General features: G+C 58.5%; 1 protein-coding gene across 2 annotated transcripts; it reads right to left on the reverse strand.

The window, feature by feature from the left end:
• Positions 1-516: 516 nt before the first annotated feature.
• Positions 517-10242, reverse strand: C15H15orf39 (chromosome 15 C15orf39 homolog). 2 transcript variants are annotated; one of them, XM_065906732.1, is made up of 3 exons: positions 10087-10242; positions 3869-6679; positions 517-1923 (listed from the first exon to the last, which is right to left on the reverse strand). In XM_065906732.1, exons 2-3 carry the CDS (start codon positions 6627-6629, stop codon positions 1556-1558), a joined length of 3129 nt encoding a protein of 1042 aa, XP_065762804.1. In that variant the 5' UTR covers positions 6630-6679; positions 10087-10242; the 3' UTR covers positions 517-1555. The 2 variants fall into 2 exon arrangements, with proteins under 2 accessions (XP_065762804.1, XP_065762805.1); XM_065906733.1 differs by having other exon boundaries at positions 1785-1923; positions 3817-6679.
• Positions 10243-17087: the final 6845 nt, after the last annotated feature.

Below are 17087 nucleotides of genomic sequence, written 5' to 3' on the forward strand. Positions count from 1 at the left end.
TGAGCTCAGAGAAAACCCACAGATATTAGGGTTGATGCTGGTAGGTGTGACCAGCCTTCATGGACTGGCTATACCCAGATGGATGGTTAGGAAGCAACCTCAGCAGCCCTGAGAACAAACCTGTAGGAATACAGGCCAGCAGAGGCAAGGTGTCTGAAGGGAACCTAAGCCCAGCTAAGATGTGAGAGGGGCTGTCCCAGGGGTGGGGTGGGGGGATGGGGACAGCTCTGTCCCACTTAGAACTTGGCAGGCATGTCCTTGGTCCTGGGAGAGGGGTATGCGATGGTGTCTGGTGACCAGCATTTCTCAATGGGCAGTGGGCCATAGACTAGCAACCCCCAGGACAAACATGGCCAGAGTTAGTGGGCAGAGGGTGCTGGAGAGCCTCGGCATGTGTGGGCTGGGAGCAGAGAGCTGCAGACTCTGAATGAAGGGCGAGGGACCTGGTGATGACACATGGAACCAACGTATGACCCATACCCCTTACCTCATTAAGACAAAGTCAAGCCTCAGGTCCAAAAACAACCCAAATATTTTTAATGTTTAATGGCCTGTCTCCAGGGCCCACAGCCTTATTACAAACCTTAACTAGGCCAGGGGCCCAACTTGCCAGCCTCTGGCTCAGTTCAGCACTCTGCAAGGAGCTAAGCCACAGTAGGCCTGGCTGATGGAGCCCTGGTGTGGGGAGAGCCAAAATCCTTAGTTGACATCTTCGGAGACTTCCAGGGCTGAGCTGTCACTCAGCCTGTCCCTTTTAGTCCCTGAGTCCCTGTAGCTGCTTGGCTTCCTGCAAACACACAACTTCCTTGGGAAAATGCACCAGGTCACGGCAGCAGCACAGGGAAGTCACTGGGTCAGTTCATCACAGGCCAGGGCTCCCCAGGGGTGAAAGCAGCAGGCTCAGGACAAGGATGCCAGCCCCGGGCTGTATCCCTGTACCCCTGTGGAAGGGGAGGGGCTCCCTCAGGGAGCTCCAGACTGGGGGGGTTAGGGTCAAACCCCAAACGCTGGGGCTGCAGCTCTAAGCTTTCCTCGGAAACGACTCTAGAAAGTGTGTGAGCCACATACGCTGGACAAGGGGCCACTCTAAGATGACACACAGACTCTCTAGAGGAAGGCCCCAGCCGAGATCCTGTCTCCTGTCCTGGGGCAGGAAGCAGAGAGCAAACCGTGATGGGTGTGTGTCAGGCATCACTCCACAACAACCCTGTGAGGTAGGCCGTGTTGTGCTATTTTACAAACGGAGAACCGTGGGCACAAGAGGGACAATGGCCTGCCCGGTTACACAGCGAGGAACAGGAGCCAGGAGTCAAGCCCAAGTCTGTGGTGCTCCAAGGCCCACACGTTTTCTCTGATAGGAAATATCCTTTCTGATAAACGCCCTCAAGTTAAATGTTCAGGGGCTCTCAGCCCAGCCTGGGGTGAGGGGCGGGGAGCAGGGTAAGAGTTGGAAAAACCGCAAGGCCGTGTCCACTCCTGGCCCTCAGTAGCTGGAACGGCAGAAGCGGGGCTTAGAGCGATCCACAGATCTCCAAACAGCAGTGGTGACCCAAGGTTACAGCTGGTGGCTCTGGCTGCCCAACAGCTGTGGGCGTGGTGCGGTCCGGTCTGGTCCTGAGGTCTTGTGGCCCCAAGTGGGCAGTGCTAGGCCATTGAGCCAGGCAGATTCGAGCAGGCTGCGGAAGCGTGCCTTCACCGTGGGGCCGGGCAAGCTGGCACCAGCAGCAGGGGTGGGGGAGGCCCCTGGGGACCCCCCCACAGTGGTCGCCTCTGCTTTCTCTGGGCCAGGGGTAGATGGCTTCCTCCCTGGCTTTTTGGCTTTGGGGGCAGCCGACTTCCAAGTCAGGTCTAGGCTCCCTGGCTCCTCTCTGGCCACGGTGGATTCCGAAGAGGGCACTGATCCAGGCTCGGTGTTAAAGTCACCTGGAAAATGAACATACTGTCAGGCTGTAGACCCGGAACACACTCAGGTCCCATCTTTGGGCCCCCAAAACCAGCTAAAACAGTGGTTCTGCTGTCCCAGGTGAGGGCAGCCCTCGTAAGGTGACAGGCCACCCTTCCCAGCATGTGCCCACTGGCCAGACTGTCCAGCCCATCAAGCCAAAAGGGCGGGCCTCTCCTCAGGTGGCGCCAGCACTCTATCCGATGAGGCCCCCCCGCCAGGGCCTGTCCGGGCACAAAGACGAGAGGAAAGGGGCTCAACAGGCCAGAAACCACTGGTCTGATCTAAAGGCTCACTAAACAGCTACGGAAACTGAGGAACAGAGGGAGCCCTGCCACATCACCCCCAGAGCCAGAACAAGAGCCAGAGCCCAGGCAAGGCTGGGCTGAGAGCAGTGCCTGAGGGGAGTGGGGGAGGAAGGGGTGGAGGGGTGGGAGGGGGCTCCTGCTTGGAAGGCAGGCTGTCGGGGGAGCCCTGTCTAAGGACACCTCTGAGGAGCAGCTCCACAAAGATACGGGAGGGTGGACACTGGGGCCCCAAAATGCAGCCAGAAGCAGGAAGCTGGGCCTCACTCTGGCAGGCTCGGTCAGAATAGGAGGGAACTGTGATGGGCCTGGACCCCACTGCCCAGCGGGCAGTGCAGGAAAAACGGACCTGCCCCTCTGTGGGCCCCAGAGAGCCCAAATGTAGAAATAAGACTGGTTGGGGGACTTGTGAGTGAGGCATTGACACCCACCTTCATTCCTTTTCATCCAAGAGTAGAATACTTGTATTTGCATGTTTTTTGCACCCCATTAGGGCAAATGACTCAATTTCTTAAGTGTTCAGTGGTCAGCAATGCTCCTCACTCAGACCCTGAAGCTTCACACATACACCTTGTTGCCTCAGGTCTCCTCTCTATGGAGCCAGGACCAGATGAAAGTCTAGGGGAAGGCTGCCAGGATGGGAAGGGGACAGCAAAGAGTTTCTGCAGAGACACAGCCAGGGGCCTGGAGGATGGAAGGTCAGGTGGGTGGCGGGCTACAGAGGAGGCCTCGGCCTTCAATGCCAGATGTCCTGAAGCAGGACAGGTAGCAACGGACACCACTCGGCACCATCACCAAAGCCCTGGCTAAGTGTGATGGTAATGGTCCACCCATGCGGCACTGCAGCCCCTCCCGAGAGCAAGGTCCAGCTACCTGATCTGATGCAGAAGACACCCTCAGACACCAGAAGGTCACATGGGAACACACCAAGCACAGACTTCATGCAGCAGAATAAAGCAAACCCCAAAACAACACTCTGACTTACAGGCAACTCCAGTGTCTACCTGGGAGGACCGGGGAACCACACGCCGAGTGCTGGGTGAGTACAGAGCTGCTCGCTGAGCCGGGACAGACTGAGGTGGGAAGCAAACTCAGACAGATGCTCAGGAGTGGGGTTGGAAGGAGTTTAAGGGTCGGGAGAGACCCCAGGTGCATTAAGCTCAGCAAGCAGTCAGGGACTTGGGGCTTGAGCTCAGAAGTGGGGAGGTGGGGCAGGACACACACAGGGGAAATGACCTCAGACAGAACACAGGGCCTGGTCAGAGCCCCAGGAACACCAGAGGAGAAACTTGCACCAAAGATGGAAAAGGCCCAACAGAGGGAGTGAGGGAGCAGGGATCCGGGAGGGAAGGCCACGTTTCCCTGGGTGCAGAGCAGCTGGCAAGCTGACATGCTCAGGGGCTTGTAGAGGAGGCCGTGAAGGTGCTCGTTGACACTAGGGGTGAAGAGGGATTGGGGACTCCCCCAGAAAGCCAGCCCCTGCCTTTCCCCCCTACCAGGCACAAGTCCTTCCCAGAGGCCCAGGAATTCCTCAGCCCCCAGCGAGGACCACTCACACAGCCCACACACCTGTCACTCGCTCACACAGCTCCGGCGGCTACGGGGGTGGCCCCATGCTCACCCAGCTGGCGGCGGACACAGTCCCGCCACTGCAGGCCCAGCAGGTCCGGGTAGATGTCGGGCAGCTGGCGCAGCGCCAGCAGCTTCAGCATGCGCGAGGTGCAGCCATGCAGGGCGCGCTCCCGCAGGGCCCGCTCCTCCGACAGCGTGGTGGGCCGCAACTCCACGCGGTGCTCCTGCAGCACGTGGTCCACGGAGGCGGGCGGCAGCCGCGGGAACAGCCGCTCCTTCACCAGGTGGATGGGCACGAAGATGGCCCCAGCCCGCACCACGTGGGGGAAGGGGCACTGCTGCGTGCACACGAAGCTCTGCAGCTGCGACAGCAGCTTGCCCAGCAGCCCTTGCACGCCCTGGCAGTCCTGCCACGCTGCCCGGCCCCAGGGCCCAGACGTCTCAAGCCACTCGCGCAGCTTTTCGGGTGGGGAGTGGGCCACGGAGCCCGAGATGGCGTCACACAAGGATGCATGCAGTCCTGTGAAGTGCTGCTCTGAGGAGTCGGCCGTGGCAGGGGTTGAAGCTGGGGAGGGGCCAGCAACCGGAGTGGAAGCCAGAGCCGGAGCCGGAGCGGGCGACGGAGCTGGGGCAGGCGCGGAGGCGGGGGAGGCCATGGCTACAGCTGGAGGGCTAGGCAGTGTCAGGCCGAAGCAGGCCATGGGCAAGGGCTGGGTGAGCACCTGTAGTCCAGGGGGCGCAGGGGTGGGGGTGGGCGCGGGCTGGGCCGGGGCAGGGGCCAAGCTGGGTGCGGCGGGGACCGTAGTTGCAGGCAAGGGTGCTGGCCGGATGATCTTGAACTTTCGGAACATGAAGGCCACCGAGCTGTGGAAGTTGGTCCTGGGGGTGGCCTCTGTGGTCACTGGCACCCCAGGTGGTTCTGGCGCCTCTGTGACTGCCTTTTGCAGGCCCCGCGGATCAGAGACTCTGTCCCCCACACCTGGCACGTTGGAGACGGTGTTCCCTGTAGCTGGCACATCCACGGATGCAGTGGGCTTGGCACGTCCCACGGGATGAGGGACCTTGGTGGGGGGGACCTTGGTGGGGGAGGCCTCGGCGGCGGTCTTTTTCACACTCAAGTCTAGAGCTACCTCCTCCTTAAGTGAGGGGTGCTCACTGGAGGGGGTTTCCTGGGCAGGCAGGGACCTCCCACAGTCTTTGTCGTGGCTCTCATTGGGGGCTGGGGCCGGTTCAGGCTCAGCTGGGGCCTCAGGTGCCGGCACGTCCAGGTAGTCACGGTAGGGGGCCAGGCTGAAGACGTTGTCGATGACCGGCATGGGTGGAGAGCTGGGGGGCAGTGAGCCCTCGTTCTGCGGCAGAGACTGGCGCTCCTGGGCACAGGGTGGGAGTGGCGGTGGGGTGCGCGGAACTGGACTATCTCCGATGACAATGGGTGCCCCGGGGTGCTCATCGAGCCGGGGCTGGGGCTGCTCCTTCCTGCAGCTGGGCAGCCACGTCTTCTCCTCGGCTTCCTGCACAGGCTTCTCTGCAGGCCTCGTAGGCTCTGAGCACGGTCGGCTGGCAGGCAGAGGCTGGCATGCCCGCTGGAAGGCCCCGGGCTTTGGTAAGGCCTGCACACTGTTCTGGGAAGGTGGTGTCCCTCCGAGCCCTGGGGATGCTCCATAGAGAGAGAGGTCCTCCCGGGCATAAGGAAAGCCCAACGTTTGGGGGGCAAAGTCCAGTGGGCAGCGTGGGGTGAGAGGTGGCTCCAGCTTGAGGCCTGGCGAGGGTGCCGGGAGGGGTGCAGAGGGGTAGGCATAAGTGTCCAGCCCCACCGGGGGCATATAGGGTGTCTGAACGGCCTGCTGCCTCAGGTAGGGGCTGTTTAGCCCACCAGCCGGGTACCCGGCCCCCTTGTGGGCTCCCAGTGGCTGCAGTGGGAGCACCGAGCCATAGCCGCCGGGCTTCTCTGGGTGGCGACAGGCTGGTGGGCAAGGCACGGGCTGTGTGGGGTGGGGCAGCGGATAGTGCGGGGGCACCGCGTCCTGGCAGGCCGGTCCTAGCGGTTGAGCCAGCTGGGTCCAAGGACTCGGGGGGCCCTCGGACAATGCCTGCTTGGGGTCCCCAGAGTAAGGACTCGCATACTTGGAGGCCAGGAAGCCTGTGCCGTGGAGGGTCCGGTACTTCTCCAAGAAGGCCTGGCAGGGGGAGAAGCTCACCGAGGAGTCTTTGTCAGATGCCCCAGCTGGCACCCCACGCAAGAAAGTGCCATCCAGGAACTGGCCCTTGCCAGAGGCTGGGGGCAGAGAACAAGATGGGTCCACCGGTGGTAACAAGGATCCAGTCACCAGCGTCCAGTCAACATCCAGAGGCTTCTTCGGTGCCCCCTCTCCCAGGCAAGTCGAGAGCCCATAACACAGGGGGCTGCGGTAGACAGGTTTGGGCGCTGCCAGTGGGGGACCTGGGTAGGAGTGAGACTGGGGACCAAAGGGCAGAAGCTCAACCGGGCCAGAGTCCTGCCCCTTCTCAGAGCTTTCTGTGGGCGGCCGGTAGAGCAGGCAGCTGGTCAGAAGGTTGTTTGCTCGGAGTGGGGGTCCTGCCATGCTGGTAGGGTACAAGGGTGGGTATGGGGTCCAAGATGCCAATCGCTCAGACCCTGTCTTAGGAGGCGCCCCCATGGGGCAGGAGAAGTAGGCACCCTTGTAGCTGCAGGGGTCCTGGTTACCAGCAGAGGGCGGCAGGCTGTGGGCGGGCCCGGAGTCTGCCTCTAGGCGGGGCAGCTTCCCATACAATACAGGCCCCAGGGTCCCCAGGGGCCGCTTCTCCGCCATCACTGTGAAAGCTTCAAGCCCTCCAGGGCCCCAGCTACTCAAATGCTGACCTGGGAGAGAGAAGAAGAGAGGCAGCGGCTGTCAAAAAAAACAGGCCACAGACAAGCAACAGAGAGCTGCTGTTCTTGCTGGCTCACTGCCATGCCTAAGAACTTGGCACTTAGTAGATGCCAAGTACAATCACGTATGGATACTAAGTACACCCATTCATGTATGGATTTATATATGCTAAGTACATCATCCATTTGTGTATGGATGAATGAATGCATATATAAGCCAACTTTGTTTCTAAAGCTGTAAAACCCTTTGCTTAAAGAATTCTTACACAGCAGCTCTACTATACCCCCACCCCCACTCCAGGAGTCCCTTCAGTTCAGCTTTACTCCACATGACTCCCAAGACCCCTTCTGAAGTTTCAGACTCTGGGGAGCACAGTCTGAGGATCACTTTGCTTGGCTACTCCTCCTGCTCCTACTTCCATCCATATATAGATGAGCAGTCCTGTTCATCCCAAAGTCATTGATGGAAGAGATGGGATGAGAAGCAGGCTTCCTACTTCCCACTACAAGCTCTTAAGTCTCAGATGCCACAGTGACTTCCAGATTCCTACAGCAGCCAAGGTGTGGAATCAGGCATTGTCTACAAATCCAGGTTTGCTGTGACACTCTAGATCTCACTTTCTGACCTGTCAGTCTTATTGAAAAATGGCAGAGCCAGACCTGGAACCAAGTCCCTAGGCCCAGAAGGACACATACTGGCTTGGTTTCAGACAGTAGGAGTCCCCAGGAGAGGTGGCCCAGGGGACCCTTTGGTCTAACCCCCACCCTCACCCTAGAACGAACCCCAGCAGGAGAGCAAAGACTGTCCAGCAGATGGCGCTGTGGCACCAACAGGAAGCGCCCACAAAAGTGCAGGAGAGCAGAGCCTGTGTCCATCCCAGCCCCCAAGCTGCAGTTGCCCCAAGGCTCATGGGGGCAGCACAGGACCATGGAGCAGGTGGGGAGACGAGAGGCTGTCAGTGTCCACGGAGGGAGCTTCCACGGGTCACAGAGTGCTAGTTGGCAACGACCCCCTTGTACTGAAGGAAAAACTGAGTGCCTGAGAAAGACTCTAAAGTCCCCAAGCAAGGCCAAGCAAGGATTGGGACCAAGGCCCAGAGGTCAACGTGGATTTCCTCAAGGCAGCAGGTACCCCGTGGCCCAGGAGAGGTCATCTGAGGCCAGTCTGCTAGAACCACACTGACCTGCTTCTACCTCCCCCAGTGCCCTGTTCCCCGAAACCCTCAGGTGGCTTAGGAAGGATGAATCAGCTCAATCTTGCTATGATTAGGCCCTGGGCCAGGTGTCACAGGTTTCTGTCACCAAGCCAAGACCAACCTCCACCCCCCTCACCCCTGCAGCTCTCTCCCTTCAGCTGGTGACCAATGACAACCATAGGCTCAGAGTTAGACTGGCACATTTTGAAAATGTGCCAAGAAAAGTCAAGGGTATTATGGGGGCCAGTGACCACCCTTATTCCAGCCTAAGTGCCACCAAGGAAGCCAGGCAACAGAGTTGTCTCACCTCCTGGCCAGAATCCAACCTCAGACAAGCCTGAAGAAGTGGATGCTCCCAAGAAAACAGGAAGGGGCATCGGGGCAACAATACCGATGGCAGTACCCTACAACAGGCGGCTGCATCCCAAGGGGAAAGCCTCCCATCCCAGTGCACCGCGGCTTTGCAAGAAGTGGTTGTACAGTTTGGGGGGGGGGGGGGGGTTGAGACCCCTGCCCTTGGGGAGCTCTGCGTTAATTAAGTGTGGGCTCTAGTCTCACTTCCCCCATACACTCCTTGGGACCGTCTCCATACCCACCCCCAGCCCCAAGAGCCATTCTCTCCTGGGCTCTGCCCATTGTGTGCCCTTTGCCCTGGGGACTTCCTGCGACACCCCTGGGACTCATCCAATAAAGGTGAGGCCACTTGGGACCCCCAAGTCTGTGGGGGAGATATGAGGGCTCCAGGGAAGCAGCAGAGGGCTATGAAGGGTATGGGGATAACACGACCTCCTGCCATTAGGAGGTAGAGAGCCCAGCACACACTCCCTCAAGCAAGGCCCTTCTCCACACTAAGCCCAAATGTAGGTGCCTCCTTCCCTCACACACTCGAAGAGGCAAGCAATTGTTTGGAGAAGGGCAGGTCTCCAGGGAGCAGGGCCACATCACCCTTGGGGCCACCCAGCGTCTTCCTGACTGAGGTTGGAGCTGGGCTGGGAGGACCATTCTCAAGCAGCGCCCGGGAGAGGAGCCCACCGCCGCCGTGCCATCCCTGCCCTAAACAGCAGGGGGCGGAAACAGCTCCCTGGCCCAGTTCCAACGCCTAAGGGGTCTCCGGGTAGACATTGGGCAAGACCAGGAAGAGAGCGATCCTGCCCAGCTGTGGCCAGCGCCTCTGAAAGGCTGAATCGGCTCTCCTTCCCGTGTTCTCACACCTCCCCCGGCTGAGGTTTTGGGCCCTGCCTACGCTACAACCGCATCTAGGGGCAGCCTAGGCGCTAGCGGTGGGGGAAGGGTGGCGGGAACCGCTCCACCCCCCTGTCCTCTACCTGCCTCGCCCTGAACTCGTGCTTGCGGCCCTCAACCGACCTGGCTTTGGGGCTGCCGCTGCACCCGGCCCCGCGGCTTCCGGGTGTCCCCATGCCCTGCCCGGCAGCGCTGGGGCGCACGTGCACCCCAGCAGGCCGATACACAGGCCGCCACCCATGCAAACCCGTGCCTGCAAGTACGTGCCTGGCCCGTATCTGCACACACGCCCCTCCAGAACTGTATTCTCCCCTCGCTCGGGGCCCCGCACACGTGTGCACGCAGGCAGGCCGGCGCACCGGGTCCCACGAACCGACATCTAAAAACTGGCGGGAGGGCCGGGGCAGGGGGCGGCCCGGCAGCAGAGTTCGGGCAGCCACCGCCTCGGGGCGATCCCGCCAGCCTGGGCTGCGGCCAGAGGGTGAGTCAAGACTTAGCGAGGAAACCGCAGGGCCGTCCCGTCCCAGCAGGGCGCGTCCAGGGCCCCAAGGCGTCTCAGTGCCAGGCGCCCCCCAGGCCAGGCCCCCGCCGCCCCCTCATCTCCGCCCGGGCCGTCCACGTGAGCCGGGCCCCGCGGGAGGCCCGAGGGCTCGGCCTTAGCTCCTCTTCTCCAGCCCCGCGCCGGATCCGTCACCCGGCCTCCAGAGCGCTACCAGGCCCCCGGCGCCTCGAAATCCAGGGAAAGTCGGGGCAGCGGCGCGACCCCTGCCCGCAGCCCGCCCGCCGGGGGCCCCCCTCCGCGGCAAGTAGGAGCCACGCCACCTCGGCCCAGGCCCAGCTCGCTCCATCCCGGGACCGGCCGGTAGGGGCGCCCTGGGGCAGCGCCACCCGCCCCTTCCCCACGCGCCGCCCGCAAACTCGGCCCAAGTTTCCGCGCCCGCCGAGTGGGCGAGCTCCTACCTTCAGGGCACCCGGCTTCCCGCTGCTGCTGCCCGGCACCGCGGCCGCATCCTCCAGCGCCGCTGAGGACGCGCGTCCTGGTCCGGCCGGGCCCTGCGCGGGAAGTCGCGGTGAGCACCGAGCCGGGAGCCACCCTCCTCGCTGCTGTTCGCGCCGCCGCCGGGCGCCGTCTGCGGTCCCGGGCGGGGCGGGCTGGGGGCGGAGCGGAGGCGGGGCGGCCCGCGCAGCAGGGGCAGAGCCGGGCCGCGCCTCTGGGAGCTTGTGCTCCGCTGAGCCCCGGGGTGCAGAGGGCCTGGCTCTGCCAGCCCTCCGGGGACCGGGCCCCCGGCGCTCTGCACACTCTGTACCCGCCGCTCTCCGCGAAGCCATCGCCCGGCGCGCCCATCACACGCCTCCGTTAGACCCTTCATTCATTGCCACTCTTTAGCTCTGTGAACTTGTGCCCGCCACTTGACCTCCTGAGCTTTAGTTTCCTCATTTCGGTAAAACTGGGATTAAATTATATCATAATGGTGGTGTCGTAAGGCTTAGAAGTGTTGATATTAAATATGTGACTCTCTTGGCTAGTACAGTTGCGTTAGGAGGCTGGAGAAGGGCTCCTTGGTCTGTTCCCTCATTCTCGGTTGCAGCTGGTGAGGGCAAATTCCTACAAACCTATCTCAGTTACAGTTAGGCCCCATACCTTCTGAGGAAGGGGTGATTTCCCCATCCCTAAAGAGAACCAGGGCTTCCCTGGTGGCTCAGATGATAAAGAATTTGCCTGTAATGTGAAGACCTGGGTTTGATCCCTGGGTCAGGAAGATCCCCTGGAGAAGGAACTGGCAACCCACTCCAGTATTCTGGCTTGGAGAATCCCATGGACAGAGTAGCCTGACGGGCTGTAGCCCATAGGGTTGTAAAGAGTCGGACACAACTTGGGAAACGAACACATGCAAAGTGAACTAGGTATAAGGGATGCTGGGAGGTTCACTAAGTGGCTTCAGTGAGTCCACTTGTCCTTTAGAACAAATTTCCTTCAGTAAAACAGGTCTGTGCATGTATGGCCTGGAAGGTCAGATGGGGTGGACCTTTCCCAGCCAGGACTGGGCTGTTACCTAGAGAGGAGCTGGAGGGGTGGAAGGGCTGCCTCTCTGGGCCATCTCATGTTAGATGAGAAGCCCCTTGGTGCAGTGCTAATGCCTTCTCTGATTTTAGTATGTGTGCTGCCGAAGCGAGCACCTGCTGCCTTCTCTGAAAAACCTGGTCCCTTGCATTTCCTGGGCTGCCCTAGGACTGGGGACAGGTGTGTGCCATGGAGGAGGGAGGGACCAGGTGGACATGCCAAAGGTCAAAGCACGATCATGGGGCAAAACCACCCAGGTCACCTGCTTAGATCCCAAAGTTCAGGCCTGCCTGAGTCAGAGGGCAGAGCAGGCCTAGGACTGCAGGTTCCAAGAGTAAGGATGACGCTTGAACCACTGGAGCTGGGCAGCAGGGACTGGGCACAACAGGGAGGAAGAGGAAGTAAAGGCCACCCGGGGGCAGCAGAAAGGGTGCCACTCAGTTAGGAGCTGGAGGATCCTTAGGAATTGAGTTTGGAGAGAGCTGGGAAGCAGGGACTCAGAGAAGGTTGGGACTTTCCCAAACTCACACAGCAGGTTGGGATCAGGAAAGTGCATTTGTGTGTTGACAACCAGGGGTCATGGCCAAGTCTCAGCTCACAGGCTGTACTTCCCCACTCTTGCGCCTCACCAACTCTGCCCTCCCCTCTAAGACACCCACTTCCCCGTCTCTGCCCTGTAATTAGGGGTTGGGTGGAGGGCAGTGTTCTCAGCATTCAGGGTCTAGTCTCAGGACTGTCAAGTTGTCTGCTCAGCTGGCAAGGTGTTCTCTCCAATCTCTCTGAGCATGAGCAAGGCCCACCCAGGCCAGGATAAGGCTGATGAGACCCAACAGGGTCAGTTAAGATTCTACAGTCCCAGCCCCACTGAGGCTTGTCTTAATCCAGAGACACTTCACAAAGTGTCTTCACTTAATTAACTTAATTATCTTGTCCATTCCTTTTCAGCATCACTTAGATGTTACCTTTGTAACTTTCTGAACCTCAGTTTCCTTATCTGCAAAATGGGAACCATGAAACCTGCCTCACAGACCAGAGTGTTATACAAAATTAGTGTGGGAAGTTGCTGATAAACCCTAAAATGTTTGTAGGGTGTCAGCTGACCATGAGCTCCTGAAGGCATGACCTTGCCCTCTTCTTCTCTACCCTAAGGGTCATGTGCAGAGCCTGTGGAGAGAGATGCCTATCAAGCCTTTGTTGGATGAAAGAAAGTAACCAGTACAAGGTGGCTGCCTTGGGAACCCCCCTTCCTTCCACTGCCCTGTGTGATTCTTAGCCTGTGGTCTTGGAGAGGAGAAATGGTATTGCCGTTGGAACAGTGTGAGCCAAAGCAGAGAGGAGAATACTGCCCTTATGTGGGGTTCCTGGCTGGAGGCACAGTAGAATATAAAAGCCTGGAAGGGAGGACATTCCTCCCCACCCTACCCACAACACACACACACCCTGGGGCTGTGTAGACTCCGAAGGCAGATTCTCCTCCTCCACCTCACCCTCAGTTCAGTCAGTCAGTTCAATTCAGTTGCTCAGTCGTGTCCGACTCTTTGTGACCCCATGAATCACAGCACGCCAGGCCTCCCTGTCCATCACCAATTCCTGGAGTTTACTCAAACTCATGTCCATCGAGTCAGTGATGCCATCCAACCATCTCATCTTCTGTTGTCCCCTTCTCCTCTTGTCCCCAATCCCTCCCAGCATCAGGGTCTTTTCCAATGAGTCAGCTCTTTGCATGAGGTGGCCAAAGTACTGGAGTTTCAGCTTCAGCATCAGTCCTTCCAATGAACACCCAGGACTGATCTCCTTTAGGATGGACAGGTTGGATCTCCTAGTAGTCCAAGGGACTCTCAAGAGTCTTCTCCAACACCACAGTTCAAAAGCACCACCCCACCCTAGACACTGATTATTCCTCCTGGCTCCCTGGGAAGGCAAGGTCAGCTTCCTGAACCTCAGCTTGTTACCTACACATGGTTATTAATAACAATGTCACTCACTATAATGAGGCCACACCTGCTACTTACAAATCTCCTTCCTTCCTCACAGGAGCTCCATCTATAAGCAGAGAGACAGAGCAATGTTGTGTCTTTCTCTAAGACACACAGCAACATGCTCCCCAATCCTTTCAGACCTGCTATAGACATTGCCTCCTTCAGGGAGACCCCCAGATTGCTATTAAAGTGCTCTGTCCTCTACACTTCCTCATGCTTCCCCTCCTTCCACCCAGCAGAGGAACAGCTAGCTCCATGCTGGTGGTGTTACTGAGTCCAAGCTTGCTCTGCTCCCTGAAAGACAGGCCAATGAATTGGAGATGAGGTGCTGAGGCAAGGAATATGACTATTTGGAAAACTGGCTGATGGAAATGATGGTGGACTAATGTCTCAAAATAACCATCGTATTGGGGTCTGGATGCCAGGTTCTTTTATAGATCAGAGATGGGGAAGGTGAGGAAACAAAGGCTGTTAATCGTGTAAATATCTCTTAGAATGGCAAGCTTCAGAAAAGGAATGTATTCATTTCTTCCTTCCTGCCATCCACAGGTGTATAGGGTCCTGAATAGAGGCACTTTGGTTTATTGATCAGGCCAAGGGGCAGGGTTCTCTGAGGCAGGCCACTATGTATGATTATAATAACAAAAGCAATGAAAGGCAAGTCAATGAATCAGCATTCATTGGAGTGGAGTCAGAATCAGCATTCCACTGCAACAGTGGGTGAGCAAGGCAAGAAGGCAAGAAGTTCACACTCCTAGAATGTGGCCCTGTGCTGTACATCACATGATAGATGTGATCTCGTTTAAATCTTACAACAAGCATATGAGGCAGGAGTGTGAAAAACAAACAAACTGAGGTGTGACCTGCTGGCCTGTGTCACCTTAGGCAGGCCCCTTAACCTCTGAGTTTGCTCATCAGTCAAATGGTCATGATTAGAACATGTCACAGAGTGCCTGCCGATCCAAGGAGTTCACAGCTGGTTTTTTATAATAAATTCTCAACCAGTGGTAGCTCTGGATGGGGAGGGGGAAGTGGCTTGCCCACAGAGAGAAAAAAATGGAGGAGCTGGGACTTTCCCTGCCCACCCCAGACTGTGTGACCCTGAACCCTTCTGAGAGAAGGCTTGGGAACAGCTGGTGGTCAGGAAGCCTCTGCCACCCAAGTGCACAGTCTGAGGAGGGCCCTGTCCCAGTGGCTGCTGGCCTGGGTGCCAGGCATCTCAGGGGGTCAGGACTGGATAGGACCTGGGGTGGGGCAGATTCATAGGATCTGATCAGTGTGTGGTGAGCCACTTCCCAAAACTCTGCTGGTAAACCAGAGTTTCCTTCTGCATGGGGGGCCGGGTTGGGGGAGGAGGGCAGAACTTGTTATTCTGCCTGGGTAAGCAGGGAGTGGGGAGTCCCCCCAAACTCTGGAGGAGCCTAAACGCCTCTCCAGAGGAAACCAGAGTCTCTCAGAGGGGGATCCCAAAGATCAAGAAAAAGGGAAGGCCTTTCACTAGGCCACTCTGAAGACCATGTACTGAGGTGGGGGGTGGGGGGGTGGGGGGAGCCCTCTGATTAATTGACAGCCAGGATGGCTGGACTGTCCTTCCTCTCCTTCCTTCCACTGTTAAGGACCCCCAGGCTTTGTGCTGAGTAGGACCCTTGTGCTGTTTTCCTGTCAGTGAGAGAGATGGCTGTAAAACAGACCATGGCATTCCAGCATGATGTGTGCTTGTGTCGGGTAGGGGCTGCTGTGGCCCAGGAAGCCCGAGAAATAGGGTACTGGGCCTTGAATCAGGAAGGGCCCCCTATCTTTTTCTTTGACTGTGCCAAAGCCAAGCCACTTGTGGTTGGGGTGGGGGTGGGTGGGTGTCTGGCTAGGTGCTGGAAGCAGTGGGAAACGTTCCCTCCCTAACTCCAAGAAGGTGATTCTAATGCCTACATCTGACCCTGTGACTACATCACTGGGAAGCCATGGCTCCCCAGTGCCCTCAGGGTCCAATTTTCCACTCTGGCTTCTGCCTCTCTCCTGACTGACCCTCTCCAGCTGGCCTGCCACTGCAGCTCCCAGAGTCCAAGTTCCTTGCCAGGTGACACCTGCATGCTTTGGAAGATTCTCTCCCTGGACCTTGGCTGCTTGTCTAGCTCTTTTTTTTTTTTTGCTAACTGCTGTTGGCCTTCAAGGCTCAGCTCAGGTCCCTTCCTCCAAGAAGCCTTCCAGAGCTTCAGGCTCAGTCTGGTCACCTCTTCTGAGGCCTCTTACCATTCTGAATTCAAGTCCATGCTGAGCCGCTCAGCTGGCTGCTTGCAAGCCGGGCTCCCCTGCTAACCTGGGGACAGACCTTGTCCCCGGCAGGGCCTAGGTCTACCTGAGAGCTGGGACTCCAGTGCCCAGCACAAGGCTAAGTCAAGCCATGGTCGTGGAGTGAAGGATTCATGGCAAAGAGGGACTCTGAACATCTGAAAGGGGAGAAAGGCAGCAAAAGCTCCCCAGGCCCAGAGGTGAGAGCCTAAGAGGAGCCTTTGCTGCAAAGGCTCTCCTGCATGCCCTCCTCCACCTCTCAGGACCAGCGTCAGCCTGATGGTCAACATGGGGAAACTGAGGAGCTGGGTTCAGGTCTCCTGAAGGCCTGTCCAGTCTGAACACTGGCTTCCTTCTTGTTCCGCCTCCCACCCCCAGACCAAGGAGGGAGAAACACCTGGCTAAGCTCCACCTGGATGCCTGCAACCCCTTCCTTGGAGGACCCCAACCTGGAGCTGGGCTTCTGAGGAGCAGAGAAGAGCCCCTGAGAGACAGGGAGAGGCTGACGCACTTCCCCCTCGCTGTTGCAGGAGGCTGTTCCCCTCCTCACCGGAGCCTGGACTCCTGCCAGCCTCTCTAATCACCTCCTTTCCTTTCCCCATCCAGGGCCTCTCTCTGGGGATCCCCTCCCCTGGCCTCCATGCCCTGGGCAGAACAGCACAGCTGTTTCCAGGCTGGTGGTTTGGGCCTGAATGAGCTGTACCCACAACCCTGACTCTTGCCCAGCACTCGCCTCACCTCGGTCAGGCTTTGGCCTCCATAGGGAATTACCTTTCCTAGCTCCCCAGTTCAAAGGTCTTGGGAGACTGCCAACCCAGTTCCTCCTGGCCCTGCCTGGGCCCACTGTTGGAGCACCCTCTTGTCCTACTGTGGGCAGGCCAGGTGGACTGTCCATCGAAGCCTTCCTAAGGCCAGCTGGGACAGTGGGGTTTGGGCTGGGCAGTTGGCACTGTGCCCTCGTTAATGGCCCACTGGGGTTTCCATCACCTAGGGCTGGTTACCAGGCAACTGCATCCAAGGGCTTGGCTCTGGCTTCGGGCTGGCACAGCTATTGCTGCCGAGTGGGGAGCCATGCAGTCAGGCCAGTTGAGGCCAGGGTCCCTTCAGGAGGCTTCATGTGCCTGGGAGGAGAGGGGGTGATGCCTCAGATCTGCAGCCTCAGAAACTCCTGATTGTTCTCTCAGCTTAGACCCACAGCCCTGCCCCATCACAGGGGTCTCCAGGGTCTCCCACACAAACACCCATACTCAGGTTTCCGGGAGGCTGAGTGGGAGCAGAGAGGGGCACTTTTCCCTCTTTTAGGGACTGAGGGTACTACTCTGTGGCCGGAGGTGGGAACACGAGGAGTCTGTTTTCCCAGGTTACAGGGTTTGGGGTTTGCCTTTAAATCCCGCCCTGCCTCTCAGTGGTAGTGTGACCCTGGACATGTTGATTGCCTGAGACTCAGTTGCCTCAATGTAGAAGACACAGGTTCGATGCCTGGGTTGGGAACATCCCCTGGAGAAGGAAATGGCAACCCACCCCAGTATTCTTGCCTGGGCGATTCCAGGGACAGAGGAGCAGGGCAGGTTACAGTCCGTGGGGTCACAAAAGTCAGACGTGTAGAATGGGATTGTATCCCTTGTCTCATGAGG

This window comes from Muntiacus reevesi, chromosome 15 (assembly GCF_963930625.1).
Source record: "Muntiacus reevesi chromosome 15, mMunRee1.1, whole genome shotgun sequence".
Taxonomy (NCBI): Eukaryota; Metazoa; Chordata; class Mammalia; order Artiodactyla; family Cervidae; genus Muntiacus; species Muntiacus reevesi.